The sequence below is a fragment of the Pyxicephalus adspersus genome, chromosome 4 (assembly GCF_032062135.1).
Source record: "Pyxicephalus adspersus chromosome 4, UCB_Pads_2.0, whole genome shotgun sequence".
NCBI classification, from domain to species: Eukaryota; Metazoa; Chordata; class Amphibia; order Anura; family Pyxicephalidae; genus Pyxicephalus; species Pyxicephalus adspersus.
In genome coordinates, this window is record NC_092861.1 from 125,865,047 (window position 1) to 125,881,163 (window position 16,117).

At 40.6% G+C, this 16,117-nt stretch overlaps 1 protein-coding gene across 1 annotated transcript in view; it reads right to left on the reverse strand.

Moving 5' to 3' along the window:
* The window catches only part of SPRED2 (sprouty related EVH1 domain containing 2), a 65,793-nt gene extending 53,306 nt beyond the window's left edge, over window positions 1-12,487 (reverse strand). Inside the window, exon 1 of the mRNA XM_072409570.1 lies at window positions 12,163-12,487. Within this exon, the coding sequence (XP_072265671.1) occupies window positions 12,163-12,188 (26 nt within the window). The 5' untranslated portion in view covers window positions 12,189-12,487. The remainder of the gene's footprint in view (window positions 1-12,162) is intronic.
* Window positions 12,488-16,117: the final 3,630 nt, after the last annotated feature.

A 16,117-nucleotide genomic window follows, 5' to 3' on the forward strand; every position in this document is an offset into this window, starting at 1 on the left:
TGAACAATAACTGTGTACTGTAGTCTTCTTCATGGGTAAATAAGGCATCCCCCTGAAAATAAGCCCTAGAGCATATTTTGGCCTTCAAAAAAAAATAAGACAGTGTCTTATCATCGGGGAAACAGGGTAGCATTCTGCTGCAGGCTTAATTGTGGTCCTAACTGCTCCCATTCAACTAAACAGGAGCAGTTGGGGCCTATTTTGTGCATCTGCAGTAGATCACGGAGCAGTTCCAGAGTGACAAGTCTGTTTTGGTTGAGTGACTGCCTTTTCCTTCTGTGGAGGAATCACCAGATCACAACTGTGTGCAAACACAATGCCTTCGATGCAATTAGCTAGTCCAGGATGCATGTATGCAGTTTGCAATGTGCCTGGGGGTGGCTAACCCTTTCCCAACACAAATATGAAAGCAAACCTCAGCATATACCTTAAAAAAAAGGCATTTAACCAATTTCAATGCCTGTATTTTAAATGTGAATTTTCCCTATGTAAACTATTGCCACACTTCCTATCTTCTGGCATTGAATAAAGGATGATCTTTTTTTTATTATCTTAAAAAAGAGGAAAAAAAACATTACATTGCATTGCTGTACACCCCAAACATGCATTAGTGAGCTGCGGTGCCAATTTTCAATAAGCTCCTAAGTAAAGAATGCAAGCCTGGCTTCCAGAGTTCAGGCGGCTGTCACACAAGCAATCTGTTAGCAGCCACACAAATGCTTTCCTTAGCATTTTTGTTTCTGGGTGATTTTTTTGCAGCTAGTATCAGAATTGCATTTTCAGTAGATAACCCTGGTGTCCGGTCCTGATGGCCGCAGCAAGCCAGCGATTGGGAGCTGCAACACTGTAACCAGCTCCAAATAAATCCTGCGAGAAATCAGGGATTACTTCCTGCTACCCGGGGGATCATTTACATGGGCCATAAATGTTATTTCACCACAACTATTGTCTGGGTGCCCTGCTCACACCAAACTCCTTAATGTGCAAAGTATTCACCCAACACACATGCAAGTAACACATTTGAGCATTCCTAGATTGTAAGCTCTTTGGGGCAGGATCCTCTCCTCCTTCTGTGTAACTGTCTGTATGTGTTGGTCATTTACAACCCCTATTTTTAATGATGGTGCTATATGAATCCTGTTCATTAATTTTAATAATAATAATAATGTGCATTAAACAGAAATGCACACAAGCTGCAAGCCTATGCTGCACAGTTTACAACTCATCACATGAATGCAATGTATTTCCCTATTACACTGCACAGCAAAATAAAAGGGAGGCAGAAAACCCCCCCAAAAAATATGAATAAAAAGGGCAGCTCAACACAGCAAATTAAAAAAGTGAATCTTCTGTGAATGTTTATGTTAATAGGCTGTGAATGTTCTCAGAATGTGTGTATAAAAGCAGGAATAATTATTATAGGGTTGAGGAGCTCACCCCGGGCACTGTGCTGTGGGGGGCACTTTGGGTGTCAGTTGCCCTGTCACTAGGTATTGCGAATACCTAGTTTACTTCCTTCCTGACATATAAATGAAATATAAACACTTGTAGGGCTTAGGAATAGACTGTGATACGATAAAAAGCGAATGATTCCCCCGCAGAGGGGCGGGCGGCCTGTCAGGGTGAGTGGCGCACACAGCGCGGCCTGAGAAGAGGCGGCAGATTTATGAATGGCCGCGGTCACGTGACCGGCCCCAGCTCGATTCACAAATCGTGAGAAGACAGAGCCGCGCGCTCCCCAGACACGAGCAGCACCATGTGCCCTCCCCCCTCACAGGACACCCAACATCCGACCACACCCAGCCTCACACCGCCCAATCCAGCTGCTGCGCTGGGGACACGCTCGCCGTGACAATGCCAGGCCAGGTGGGGGAGGGGGAGCCGCCTCTGCAGGTTTCTCTATCTCCATAGACACGACGAGTATTTTTTTTTATGAATGAGAGCTGCAGAATGCAAATGAAGGCAGACAGGCAGAGAAAAGATGGCGGAGGAGGGGGAGTGTAAACAGAGACAAGGCCAGGGTGATGGGAGAGCTCTGCCCAGCACCCAATTAACCCCTCACTTCCCTGACCGAACATTTCTATTCACCAAATATGGGGATTTCTGTGCTAAAATGTTTATTATTACCATACAGCTGCACTGCAACTATTCACATGACACATTTTTTAATGCATTTGTGCATTCTTAGATCGTAAGCTCTTCTGGACAGGATCTCCTCCTCCTGTGTCACTCTCTGTCATTTGCAGCCCCTATTTAATGTACAGCGCTGTGTAATATGTTGGCGCTATATAAATCCTGCCTATTAGGAATAGGTCAGTGTGCACAGTCACATGGAGCAATACAGGCCTTTAAATGGCCCTGGGATGAAATCATTCAACTTTAAGCAGCATTAATATTATTGTCCAGTATTCATATAGTGCTGGCATATTACGCAGCACTGTACAAAGGAGCTCACACTCTAATGTCCCTACCATAGTCATATTATGTCATTAATACAGTCTAAGGTCAATTAACCTAACTGCATGTTCTTGTAATGTGGGAGGATACCCACACAAATATGGGGAGATCATACAAACTCCATGCAGATAGTGTCCTGTTTCTGGGAATCTGGGACCTAGCGCTGCAAAGGGGAGAGTGCTAACCACTAAGCCACCGTGCTACCCATCGACAATCAATGTCATATTAAAGCGTACATAAAGGCAAAAGTTTTTTTCCCCCTCAACAATCACCAATACAAACAGAAGTAAATATGGCTGACGGCAATAAAAACTCCACAGGTCAAAACAGAAAAGAAAAAGCTCCTTGCTAAAAGATAAAGTTTTTAGGTCTACACTAGGGTGTTTGTAGGATGAACATTACTGAGCATTTAAGAGAACACTCCTTGCTGCATTTTAAAATGTATTACTGATTGTAAACGCTTTCATTGAAATGAATATTCATTGCTCAAGGAACCCCTAGCAATCTCTGGATGGACCCTGGTTGAGAAACACTGTGTATAGCTAGCAAACATCATTTCCATATGAAGAGCTGGAAATACAGAGATGTTTGAACATCCAGATGTTCAGTCAAGGCCTCAAACTAGCTACAAAAACTATAATGGTGTTGCAGGCTTTATATAACATTTACACATCTTTGTTCAACTCTTCTTCATAGATCATTTCATGGAATTAGTGAACATATTTTCTCTGATACTTCACCAGGGTTCCATGGATCCCTAGGGTTCCTCTAGAGATTGCTGGGGGTTCTCGCTGAGCCATGAGAAGTTTGTGCTCCTCAGGTCAGTTACCACTGACACCAATGATCATTTTGTCTGTCTGTAAGGATGACATTCTTCCTACTGACCACCATGCTATATTATATGTGAGCTGTGTATATGGTAATTACAGTGAGGGAAAGAAGTATTTGATCCCCTGCTGATTTTGTACGTTTGTCCTCTGACAAACAAATGACCAGTCTATAACTGTAATGTTAGGTTTATTGTAGCTGTGAGAGACAGAATAACTACAAAAGAACCCTCAAAAACCTAATGCTCAAAAGTCAGGGCTTGATGTGCATTGTAATGAGTGAAATAAGTATTTGATCCCCTATCAACCAGCAAGATATCAGGCTCCCGGTGTCTTGACTATGCAGGTAACAAGCTGAGATTAGGAACACCCTCTGTAAGAGAGTGCTCCTAATCCAAGCTTGTTACAGTACCTGCATAAAACACACCTGTTCACAGAGGCAATCAATCAGATTCAAAACTAGCCACCATGGCCAAGACCAAAGAGCTGTCCAAGGATGTCAGGGACAAGATTGTAGACCTACACAAGGCTGGACTGGGCTACAAGACATTCGCCAAGCAGCTTGGTGAGAAGGTGACAACAGTTGGCGCAATAATACAGTAGTCACCAAGAAAACAATTGGTAACACAATGCGCCGCAAAGGCCTGAAATTTCGCAGAGCCAGCAACGTCCCCCTGCTCAAGATAGTACATATACAGGCCCGTCTGCAGTTTGCCAATGAACATCTGAATGATCCAGAGGAGAACTGGGTGAAAGTGTTGTGGTCAGATGAGACCAAATTTGAGCTCCTTGGCATCAACTCAACTTGTGGTGTTTGGAGGAGGAGGAATGCTGCCTATGACCCCAAGAACACCATCCCCACTGTCAAACATGGAGGTGGACACATCATGCTTTGGGTGTGTTTTTCCGCTAGAGGGACAGGACACTACATCGAAGGGACAATGGGCGGGCCATGTACTGTCAAATCTTGGGTGAGCACCTCCTTCCCTCAGCCAAGAGCATTGAAAATGGGTCGTGGATGGGTATTCCAGCATGACAATGACCCAAAACACACGGCTAAGACAACAAAGGAGTGGCTCAAGAAGAAGCACATAACGGTCCTGGAGTGGCCTAGCCAGTCTCCAGACTGGTTGATAGGGGATAAAATACTTATTTCACTAATTACAATTTGTTATTGTTATTCTGTCTCTCACACCTACAAGCACCTACCAGTACAAATATAGACTGGTCATTTCTTTGTCAGAGGGCATTAATACAAAATCAGCAGGGGATCAAATACTTCTTTCCCTCACTGTATATAGCAGGGCTTCTCCAAGACCTGAAAGTTATTTTAAGGGACCCCCATGTTAAAAACACTTTTCTTGAATAACTTTACTATGAACATGAAATGCATACATTACACTTTTACAGCTCCTGGTCTTTTGATGCATACATAAAACTAGAATATCTAATAAGGAAATCGGCAGTAATAATTTTACCCTCCAAATCCCGAGGAAGCCTTAACAGGCGAAACGCATTGGAAAAAGAGCAATATACCATTTGTAACACCACACCTTTACAGTGTATTACTAAAAATGCATCATTCAGCTTGAATTATTATATGTTGACTGCTGTGAAAACACTCTTTGTATTGTGTCTACTAGCACTATTTAGCTAATTTATTTTGCTTTAGTCATTAATAAAGTATATTGTTTTATCAGTGTACAATTGTGTGCCCTTCAAAAAGCCTTCTTTACTTTCCCTATTTTTTTGAATTGTATACTTAACAAGGCTTGGCACTATTCAGGTTAACCCACTCCTTTGACCCATTCTTTCTTATGATACTCATACTTATTTATTTGTGATAATTCTACACCTTAAGGCAGCACTTCATGCTTTTAAACACAGCTGAACCCTTGAAATAATTGTCAGTTCTCAGAAAACTACTGCCCAAACCACTACATTGATGGCCAGTAGGATAAAAACTCGTAGTCCTGGTGGTCAGAATGCCACCATCCCAGACTACTAAAAAGATTACTGGAGTCATGCAGCTGCTTTGCAGAGTAATGTTGGTGCTGGTACTAGTTAGGCATGTGAGGTCAATCAGCCACAGATTAAAGAAAATCTAATAATCTCTGGAGGAATCCTAGGGTTCTCCAAACCTATGGCTGGGAGTTGCTGCATGAAAGCATATGTAAAACCCTAAAAAGTAATTTATATACCGGTAATTCATGTTGGTCTGATTACCAGTGTCTTGTAACTTTCTGTGCCAATCTCAAGCAGTTTTAGCAGCACTGTTCAGTCCACACATACACAAAACCTCACCTACTGTTAGGCTGGGTCTACACGGATGGTTTTAAAAACGCATATAAAGGTTCCTACTGCGTTTATATGCACTTTTATTAGTGTTTTAAAGCTTGCCTTTAAAATGCTGGAAAATATCTATGCCGCGTTTTCCAACATTCTTACTGCGTTTACATTTCAAGTGCTTATAAACGTGGGAAATCAATGAAAGCGTTTACCCGCGTTTTTTGGTGTTTTCCAGCGTTAACTCTCTGTTTTAATTTTTTAAACGTTGCAAGCAGCATTATAGATAACACTCAAACATGGAAGGAAACGTCCTTGTGTAGATTAGCCTATTTAAAATGCTGGGGAAAATGTCCGTGTAGACTAAATAGAAGTGAGAGGAGATTGTGAGGTTATTGGTGGTTAAAATCAGCTCAATCAACAAGAATAGTAAGTATGAGAGTAACATTTCTATCATACAGTGAGTGGGTGCTCTCACCCTAGTACAGAAAACTTGTTATTGGCAGGAATACAGGGGAAATATAGGAAAAAAATAAACAATGCAGCAATATTATCTACTAAATGTTAAGCTGCACAATATCACAATTTCATAGAGTTTAGATACACTTTACTATGCCTCAGTAAATATTTCTGGATATACTACAAAGTTGTACTATGCAATAATAAACAAATAATGGGAATAATAAATAATTGTTTTTCTATTTATCCGATCCAGGTGCAGTACAGCTGAGGCTTTTCAATTTTGTAAGTATACCTAAAGGCCTTTATATCACAGTATAATGTACCAAATGCAACTACTATGCAATGCACATATATACATAAATATTTCATAAAATAAACTACCTTTATCCTCCCTAATTAAATTCCTTCTTTATTTGTGTCAGGTGTAATGAAAGCAGATACAACCTACATGAAAGTGGCAACTCGGACTCCAAGAGCAGAGCAATATTGTTGCCACCACAATACAAGAAGCAGAATTATCTGAACTTCACTTGGAGGATCAACAGGTATTAGCAGGGCTTTGTGCAAGTTAACCAAGGGAAAAACTTGTGTCTAAATTTCACTGCTACCAAAATAAATATGTATTTGAGTGTGAACTTGAACACATCCCTTTGCTTACACTTATCATGTTCCCTATCAGTACATCTGATTTTCCTCTAGTGCTCACACTTAAGTTAAATTGAATTCAGTAATAACGGAATCTGCACCAACATGAGAAAAGTTCATTTATTTACCCCAATCAGGATTCCGCAAAATCTCCCAAATATTAACCATAGAGAACAAACTGCCAAGAGGAAAGGTGGGCACTTCTAAAAGCCCACGCTACATAATTTCACTCTGCTTCCTAAATGACCAAACACATTCAAACGGTGTGACAAATTGACAAGCTGAACACCTGAGTTGTATACCCATTCTGGGTCACTTGCTACTCACAGGGTATGAAAGGCCAAGGATCAGAACACCAAGCAAGCAGGATTTTTAGAACCTTGCCTACAATGGTGGTCGACATGATCTCTTAATGAAAGGTCCACTTTAATTGGATATTTTCAAATGACCAAAAACAATGTGTACTTGTAGGGTCTGATTGTTATATTTTTGGACTTTCACACACACCTAAATTTTCATTTAAAAATACGCTTTTATTTTAGCACACATCAGCACAAATCATTTTTTCAACTCAAAAAATGAGATTGTGTCAAGTAGATAAATACCAATCATGTCAAACTTTACCATTTTATCCACCGATTGCTGAAAATTAGACCTAAAACTGTTCATATGCAACACTTGTTTAAATATCATTGTGAATAATGGGCCTGGACTTATGGCTCTAACTCTGACATGCACAAAAGTATCCATTACATGTCCTGTAACAGTCCCTTTAATATGTGTTGGCACCTGGCATTAATATTCATGTGTGTGTACATTGGGGAAGGGGGGTTACAATCTGTTTTATTTAAGGATGGACAAGTGCACTTTAATGTAAAGAGCTTTTATCACCAAACCAACCTACCTATGCCTACTGAAGAGCCTCCCTTACACCACTGGTTTACAAGTAAGTATCACCACTGGTTTACAAGTAAGTATCCTTCCCTGCCCAAGTCTACATTTTCTATGCAGCCGTCTCCAGCAGCCGTCTCCAGCAGCCTTATACAAAGGTAGATGAAAAGTATGAATAAAAGTATGGGGCAGTAATGTGTAACATGAAAATGACTTTCAACTATATAGAAACCATGTAAACACCGACCTTGGGTTCAAGGTAAGTATGAATGGAAGTGGAGGATGGGTGAGGGTAGATCAGGGTAAGGAGCTGTGAACGGAAATCTTTTAGACTCCCAATGTCCCCTCTGAAAAAGTACAAATTGCTCAATTAGCTTCTTGGTTGGACACTTCCAAATCTTGAGGAGAGAGCATCTAGGTTCATGCCACCAAGAGGAGAAGTATCCAGCAACATGGAAGTGATCAGGCCACTTTACAGTTACCCAGATCACTTCTGTTGGGAAGTTAGCAGCCAGGAGGTAAGGAGTTTCTTTAAGCCAGTTCTACCAGCAAATTAAAGGGATAAAGAAAAAAATAATATATATATATATATATATATATATATATATATATATATATATATAGGAAAATGTATATAAACACACCACATTTTCTCCATCTCTGTCTTAACCTATACTTTATATATCCAGTAACTTGGATTGTCTGAAAATAAATAACAATCTATATGTGTTCCAGAGGATTTTGACCCATACATTTTGATACATTATAAACTGCAGCTGCAAAAAAATTTAAGGAACTTCATGCCTAATTCTGTATTTGAAGTTCATCAAGTCTTCAGGAGCTTCTAAAAGGGATAGGTGGTTTATGACCTACAAAACCAATGATGGGCCCTCAAAGCTGGAAATGTGAAATGACAATGCAGAACTAGATAATGGGAGAAATTTACAAATTGTGTTACATAGCAAGGCAATGCAAAACGGAAGCAATAAGACAACTTCATGACAAATCCACAAATTCCTCCTTAAGTTGCTTTAGAACTATGACAAAATAAACACTGGCCCAGACCACCTTTTGAGCAAATAGACAAAATCTGTCAGGTTGCCATTTCTAAGTGAAAGGCCTTTTGATTTGTTTAATTTTGTTACCTGCTTGCTTGATACATGCCCTTTGTGAAATTAAAAATGTGTAAGTGTTACAACAAAAAGATAATCAACAGAAAATGGTACAAGATGTGCAGGTAGCCAACAAGTTAATAACTATAGTGACCTAACAGACAACTATGCAGAAAAAAATGTTTCTTTGGACCTTGACACATGTCCCGGGCCTACCTGGTGAAAGGGGGATGCAAATATCTATGCATCATTCACACATAAACTATACCAAAACAAACCCAATATCCACAATTCCACCACAAAGCTGCTTGCTACCTTGCATGGACTTCTGATGGCAAACTTAAGGGAATAGAGCATGATGATACATGGAGCTTCTTCACCCAAAACTTTATCAGCACTGACAAAAGTGCAAAAGGTCAATAAAAAAAAGTTCTACTGGGTCTCTCTTTATCCATAAAAGACCTGTCAGGTCACAATATCTTAAGCTTGAGTCCTGCTCTAAGGTTACGCGTTCAGGTAGGGAAATTTCAGTTGTTGTTGGTGGGCACACTTTTCACAAAATAAATATACGGGCACTACAAAGTTTTTACAGTACCTGATCCCTAGCACTAAGAAGAACTGTATACTTCTTCATAATATTACTAGGTCAAATGTTTACTCAGTAGTACAACACCTTGAAATTGGTCTTTCACAGCCTGACAGTGGTAAATGATGTGACAGATTAAAACTTCTGTCATACCAGTTAAACTGTGTTGGAAATAACTGGCACTCATTTAACATTGCTCAAAATGGTTTGTGAGCACCATGTTCTGTTACATAATGTGGTTTGCACCCCATTGCAGGAACCCAGGAGTTTGGTGATCCAACAGAATGCTGTCATGAGACACTTGTACTGATTGTAAATTTTCTCCTTAGATGAGCACGAATGATCGTCTCCAAGACTGCAATGTTTCAAATTTGTGCCTCTAAGATTAGGTACCACTGATACCTATGTTTTTTGTGGCTATCTGTAAACGTGGCATTTTATCCACTGGCCAACAAGGTAAGAGGCATTCTGACCACCGTACTGTCTTTTGAGCTCTTTACATAATAATTATAGTATGGGTTACCTAAGGCCTGAAAAATATTTCAAGCGTTCCCCCATATTAAAAGACCAAGAAAGGCTGCTCTACTGTATGAGCAGATATTAAAAATTGATTTTGGGACAGATATAGCCTACACCCAGTGGACTTTGGGTCAGGTAAAACTGTGCTCATTAACTTTGCCTTAATTCATTCCTGTTTAGTAGAGAAACCCATACACTGGGACAATAATTGAAGAACAGAGGTTCCTAGCTCAGGAATGCGAAGATATATGATTTACATAGATGTTCCCCATTCTAAATTAAGACATATAAAGAAGTAACACAAACATTTACAGACCACACAGCCTTGTAGGCCCACATATGCTTTGATTCTTTAGGATAATACAAATTTAATGTATACATGAAAGCAATACCAAAGCTCCTGATGCAGTGTAGAACTTTTGTTAGCGACTTTGAACAAAATAATACAAAAATCCATAAATTAAAAAGGACAATAAAAAAAATGAAAAATATCCAATCCAGAACCCAGCAAGCAATTTTAACAACCAAGGACTTTCATGGAAAACAACCAACAAGTCTTTTCAACATCAGGCCACAACAAAAAATACATTTTGCTTAATATCTCCAAAATAATTTGAATAATGCTGAATAGATAAGTAAAATGAAATCTCACCACAGGACCATGACACTTGGCAACATCTAGACCAGTGCTGCTCCAGCAATGAGAAGTTTGTCCCTCTTAGCTGTCACATTAAATGACCCCGGCCATCTGTAAAGGTGACATTCCTCACACTGATCACCACACTAATATACTGTGAGGTTCACCTGAGGACCTGAAAATTATTTTAAGGGTTCCCCATGTGAGAAAGGCTGATCACATGCCAAGCAGATACAAAATATCTGTGATGCTGGGTTCATTTCGCCTGAAGAAGCAGATTTAAAACACCTTCATTGTAATAATGATCATCAGAATGATTCAGTACAGTAAACCAGCCAAACAATTTATTACAGCTTACATCTAATGACAAGTTGTACATAATTTGCCCTCAGGCAGCCTTCAACACGTCCACCCCACTGAAAGGCTTATAATTACACGGTAACCAAATTCCTGCAATGAATAGCAGACCAGAAGGTAACCCAAACACAAAGTGCAAAGTATTTCCTGACCGCATGGGCAGCAAGAAAAACAAATGACAATGACAGAAATGTACAGACGCCATGGCTTACTGTATGTCACATTTCTTAAGAAAACAATGAGACACAAACTAAAGTTCCCCATGCTTACAACAAACAACACGAAGATATTCATCAATTTCATTGCTTTTACAGAACAGATGACAGTCTCATATTTTGGGATCTGTGGAACCGACTCTTTGGCCATAACTGATGTAAAAGCAAATGCAAAAAAAATGTATTATATATACACATACATATTATTATTAATATTAAACTGCATTTATAAAGCACCAACATATTATACAGTGCTGTACATTATATATATATATATATATATATATATATAATGATAAATGGACACAGTATTTGCTCATCAGATCACCAAAGCAAAGCAAAGTTCCATTGCACTACAATCTAACAAGAAAAGCTACGGCTATATGATAAAAGTCATCAAAGGATATTAATAAGTATAACATGCAACATTCAAGCTGCATTGCAATAAATGACATGGCGCTGGATTTCATTACTATGTAATGGAATTTGCAAAGCAGTTTTTATAATACAGAAGACTCCACGCTGGTAGTCAGCTTTACAATACATGACAGCTATCAGCCCATCAGGCAATAATAAAATTCATTCATAAATAGGATTTTAAGTTCCTGCTGTATAAATGAAGCCATTCTGCAAACTGTTGCTGCTGTGAGAACATGCTTCTTATGTAATCTGCACAAGAATGAACAATAAAGACATTTCATCTGTAACATGTTGCTAAAGAAATTAAATAGAAAAACAAGTAGCATGGATTTTGCATGGATTGGGGTCAGCATTGGCTTGTGTTGGTCATGGAGCAGCACACATGTACAAGTATTACAGTGCTGCAGTTGTTGCACAGCCATCATGCATGGGGTTGTCAGATATTATTGCAATGCTGGTGGCTGGATATGGTTATGTCTTCCAGGTCCTGATGACCCTGTTACCCCCTCCTTGTCCATGCATGATCACAACAGGTTGCCACCCCATATTATTATCATCTGCCAACGAGACAGCAACACTGCTGCGGCCCATGCAGCTGCAACCGGGCTTTAAACTGCCATGCTGCATGCATTTCCACGTAGGAGGCTGTGATCTGCAGCAATGCATGCATTCCATGCAGCCAGGCGATCCTGCAACTAACAACCCCCCGTGCAACCAGTGAACCCCGAAAAGGGGGGCAGACACTTACTCCTCCGGGGGGGCTTCCTCGCTCATCTTGCAGCGATCACCGGCTCTCTCCCGCCTCGGGGGGCTCCGAGCTGCTCATCTTTCCTGAGTTAAGTATCTCCGGGCAGCATCGAATGGGACCCCCTCCGTTCTCCTCCCTTTCCCGGGGTCTACAGGCAGCCTGCTGCGCCCCGCCCGTGTGGCTGCTGCTGCTGGTGGCCCCGTCCGAGCCCCATCTCCTATTATTCCATGCTGGCTCCCCGGTGGCGGTCTCGCAGTGTAATGTGTGTGAGAGTCTCACCCGCCGCAGGGACGAGGAGGAGAGAGACGGAGAGGAAGTGGGGCGGAAGCGATGACGTCACACTCCCCAGCAACAAGCAGCTGCGAGGACACGGGGCTGTGAGGAGGAGGGCAGACAGGAGGGGGAGAGGGGACAAAGCTGGGGGATACAAGGGGAGGAAGGAATGCACACAAAGCAACCAAATCACCTATACACCCCTACAGGGGAGAGGAGAGGGGCTTACCCCTACATGCTACACTGAGCTTCAAATGGGCCTTTAAAGTGCAACTTTTATAATTATTGATAAACAAGATTTATATAGCGCCAACATATTACGCAGCGCTGTACATTAAATAGGGGTTGCAAATGACAGACGGTGACACAGGACCCTGCCCCGAAGAGCTTACAATCTAATAGGCAGGGGAAGTATCACACAATATTATTATTACAGGGTTTATATAGCACCAACGTATTACGCAGCGCTGTACATGAAACAGGTTGCAAACGACAGACGGTGACACAGGGCCCTGCCCCGAAGAGCTTACAATCTAATAGGCAGGGGAAGTATCACACAATATTATTATTACACAGGATTTATAAAGCGCGAACATATCACGCAGCGCTGTACAATAAACAGGGGTTGCAAATGACAGACAGATATAGAGGGTGACACAGGACCCTGCCCCGAAGAGCTTATAATCTAATAGGTGGGGGAAGTATAACACAATATTATTATTACTACACAGTATTTATATAGCGCCAAAGTATTACACAGCACTGTACATTAAATAGGCCTTGCAAATGACAGACGGTGACACAGGACCCTGCTCCAAGGAGCTTACAATCTAATAGGTGGGGGAAGTATCACACAATATTATTATTACACAGTATTAATATAGCGCCAACGTATTACACAGCACTGTACAATAAATAGGGGTTGCAAATGACAGAAAGATACAGACAGTGACACAGGAGGACGTGAAGACCCTGCCCAGAAGAGCTTACAATCCAAGGCTACGTACCCACGTCTAATAATTATCATTGGAAGCAAATGACTAACGACCTATCGTCTAATTATCATTAACAAAAAAGTGAACAACGACTGGTCAACGATGCTGATGAACGAGGAATGTTGCTGGAAAACAACGACCGTCCTGGCGGATCTGATTGGGTGACGATCGTTTGCTATCTATTGTGTGTACAGTCGTTCAGTCATGGTGGATTGTTCTGCGGTACACTTTCTCCGGTGCTCGTCACTTCCTGCAACGTTCAAACAATCGTATCTAGTGTCTGTACATTATTGGTGGATTATATTTGAACAATTGTATCCTTATAACATGTACAGTATCGCACAATATTATTACACACAAGTTGTGTGACACACAAGAAGTATCACACAAAATTATTAATATTATTACACAGAATCTATATAGCGCCGACATATTGTGTAGCCCTGTACACAGTCATGTCAATAGCTGTCCCTCAAAGAGGCTCACAATCTAATGTCCCTACTATAGTCATATGTCATTATTACAGTCTAAGGTCAATTTTGGGGAAGCCAATTAACCTAACTGTATGTTTTGGAAAAATAAACAAAAAATAAACATCTTTTTAGGTGTAAAGCTGTCAAATCCAAGTCCAGTCCATGCCTAAAAACGCCTGCACAGGCAATTGCATATACCTGTACAAGCATTTGTAGATGTTTATGAACACTTCCTAAGTCTATAGAGGCGGCAGAGGTGGCCAATCACCTCTGGACCCTCAATGCATGGAAATGCTCAGCCTGTCAAATGAAGGATAATGAACTCTTCAGTCCATTGTTACCTGTTCATGTCTATATTACCTCTGTTGCAGAAGGGATATGGCCTGTTCCTTCTGCAATAAAATCTCTGCCTGCTTGCAATGTTGTAATGCAGAACTTTACTTCTGCTTTAACTAAAATGCAAGGGGTGCTTACAATACTGGCCCCCTTCCCTTTGTAGTGGGAAAAAAAAACCTGTTATAAATATACAGATATACCGACCTTACCCCAGAGTATCACAAGAAGATGCATTTGCAATGGACTGGACTTTCTGTTCTGCATTCCAAAATTTTTTATATAGAACAGGGGTGGCAAACTCTGGCCCGTGGGCCAAATCTGGCCCGCAATGACCTTTTTTTTGGCCGCCAAAAGAATTCTTAATATGAATTGCAGCTGGCCCGCTGCTACTGCAGTCTGTATTAACAGCGGGCCAGCTGCAATTCATATTAAGCTGTGGTTCTATGGACGCGAGTACAATGCCGCTACTACAATTCCTGGCATCACGCTTGTCTATAGACCAGCGACCTCTCTGCCTTTGCGTGGCCCCGCATTTTAAAGATGCAAGTAATGCCGGGACTTGTAGTAGCAGCATCACTGGTGTCTATTGAACAGCAGCCTATATGTGGACCCTGCGGAGTTTATACTGACAGGTAAGCCAGAGAACTGTGCCAGAAAATGCAATGTGAAACCAAATGAATGCAACAATTCATTTGGTTTCACATTGCAATCTCTGGCAAAGTAAAACAATTAGAAAAAACAGAAACAAGACTACTTACCCTACTATACTACTGACAACTATGCGGATTACACCAAAGTGAAAGTTTTGTCACACTTCAGGATAAACAAAATCCAAAAAACTTCTCCTCTGCATAGCTATTGTGGTATTTTTAGTTTTCTATCATACAGTAAATTTTTTTTAAAAAATACCCCTAATGATAGGGAAAATCTGGATAAGGTAAATATAATCCTAACCATTTCATTTATTGTTTTCTACTTTGGTGAATCAGGAAAGGAGATAAGGCCAGGCCTGTGTAGACAGACCTTTTATTTAAGTTATGATGCATTTTATTTAGCGCTCCTTGATATTCGCTGTTGTTATTTGTTTTTTTTAGAACACTTCCATGTGATTGAAAGGTCTGCTTTCCTGGCAGTCCCCATCTCCTCCTCTAAAAAAGAAATTGCAATAAATATTAAAACTATCTAAGGTGGGGATGGCATATCTACTGCGTCTTGGGTATTCAGAACCCTGCAAGAATTCTTGCAGTGGTAAATCAATCTCTTTACCACAAATCATTAGGTGAGTACGTGTTTTATATACTCCTGGGATACCTACGTCCTTTTTTAAATGGCAGGAAAAAATTGCTGATCTCACGTATGTGCAGTGAGATTGTCAATCTTTTTCTCCATATAAGTCCCCTAATCTCTCGCCTGCGCAGTGCGAGATGGAGTAATGTACGAAGAAGAACCCAGAAGAAGAGTGAAGCAAATGGTGGCAAAAAGTAGACAGAGGGGGACCCAAATGTAGAAACCTGCCAGTAGATTGATGGACGGTAAGTGTTTTTTTAATATTTTGAGTGTAGTTCCGCTTTAAGTCTTACAGTCCAAGTTCGTTAGTATTGATGAGCTCTTAGGTTGATTCCCACTATTCACCACGCTTCACACATTGGGCCTAATTTATAAAAGCTCCTCAAGACTGAAGTGGATAGACTATCATGGGAGAACCTGGGTGATCCAGCAATGCCATAGAAAGTATGAAAAAATAAAAGGTCTTGTACACTTCCATAGAATTTCTGCAGGTCAGGTCACTGGCCAAGAACAAGTATTCAAGTAAAGTCATAACTATTGATCTGCATAATTGTTTCTGGTCAATGATCCAGAAAGCATTAAAGTTAAATG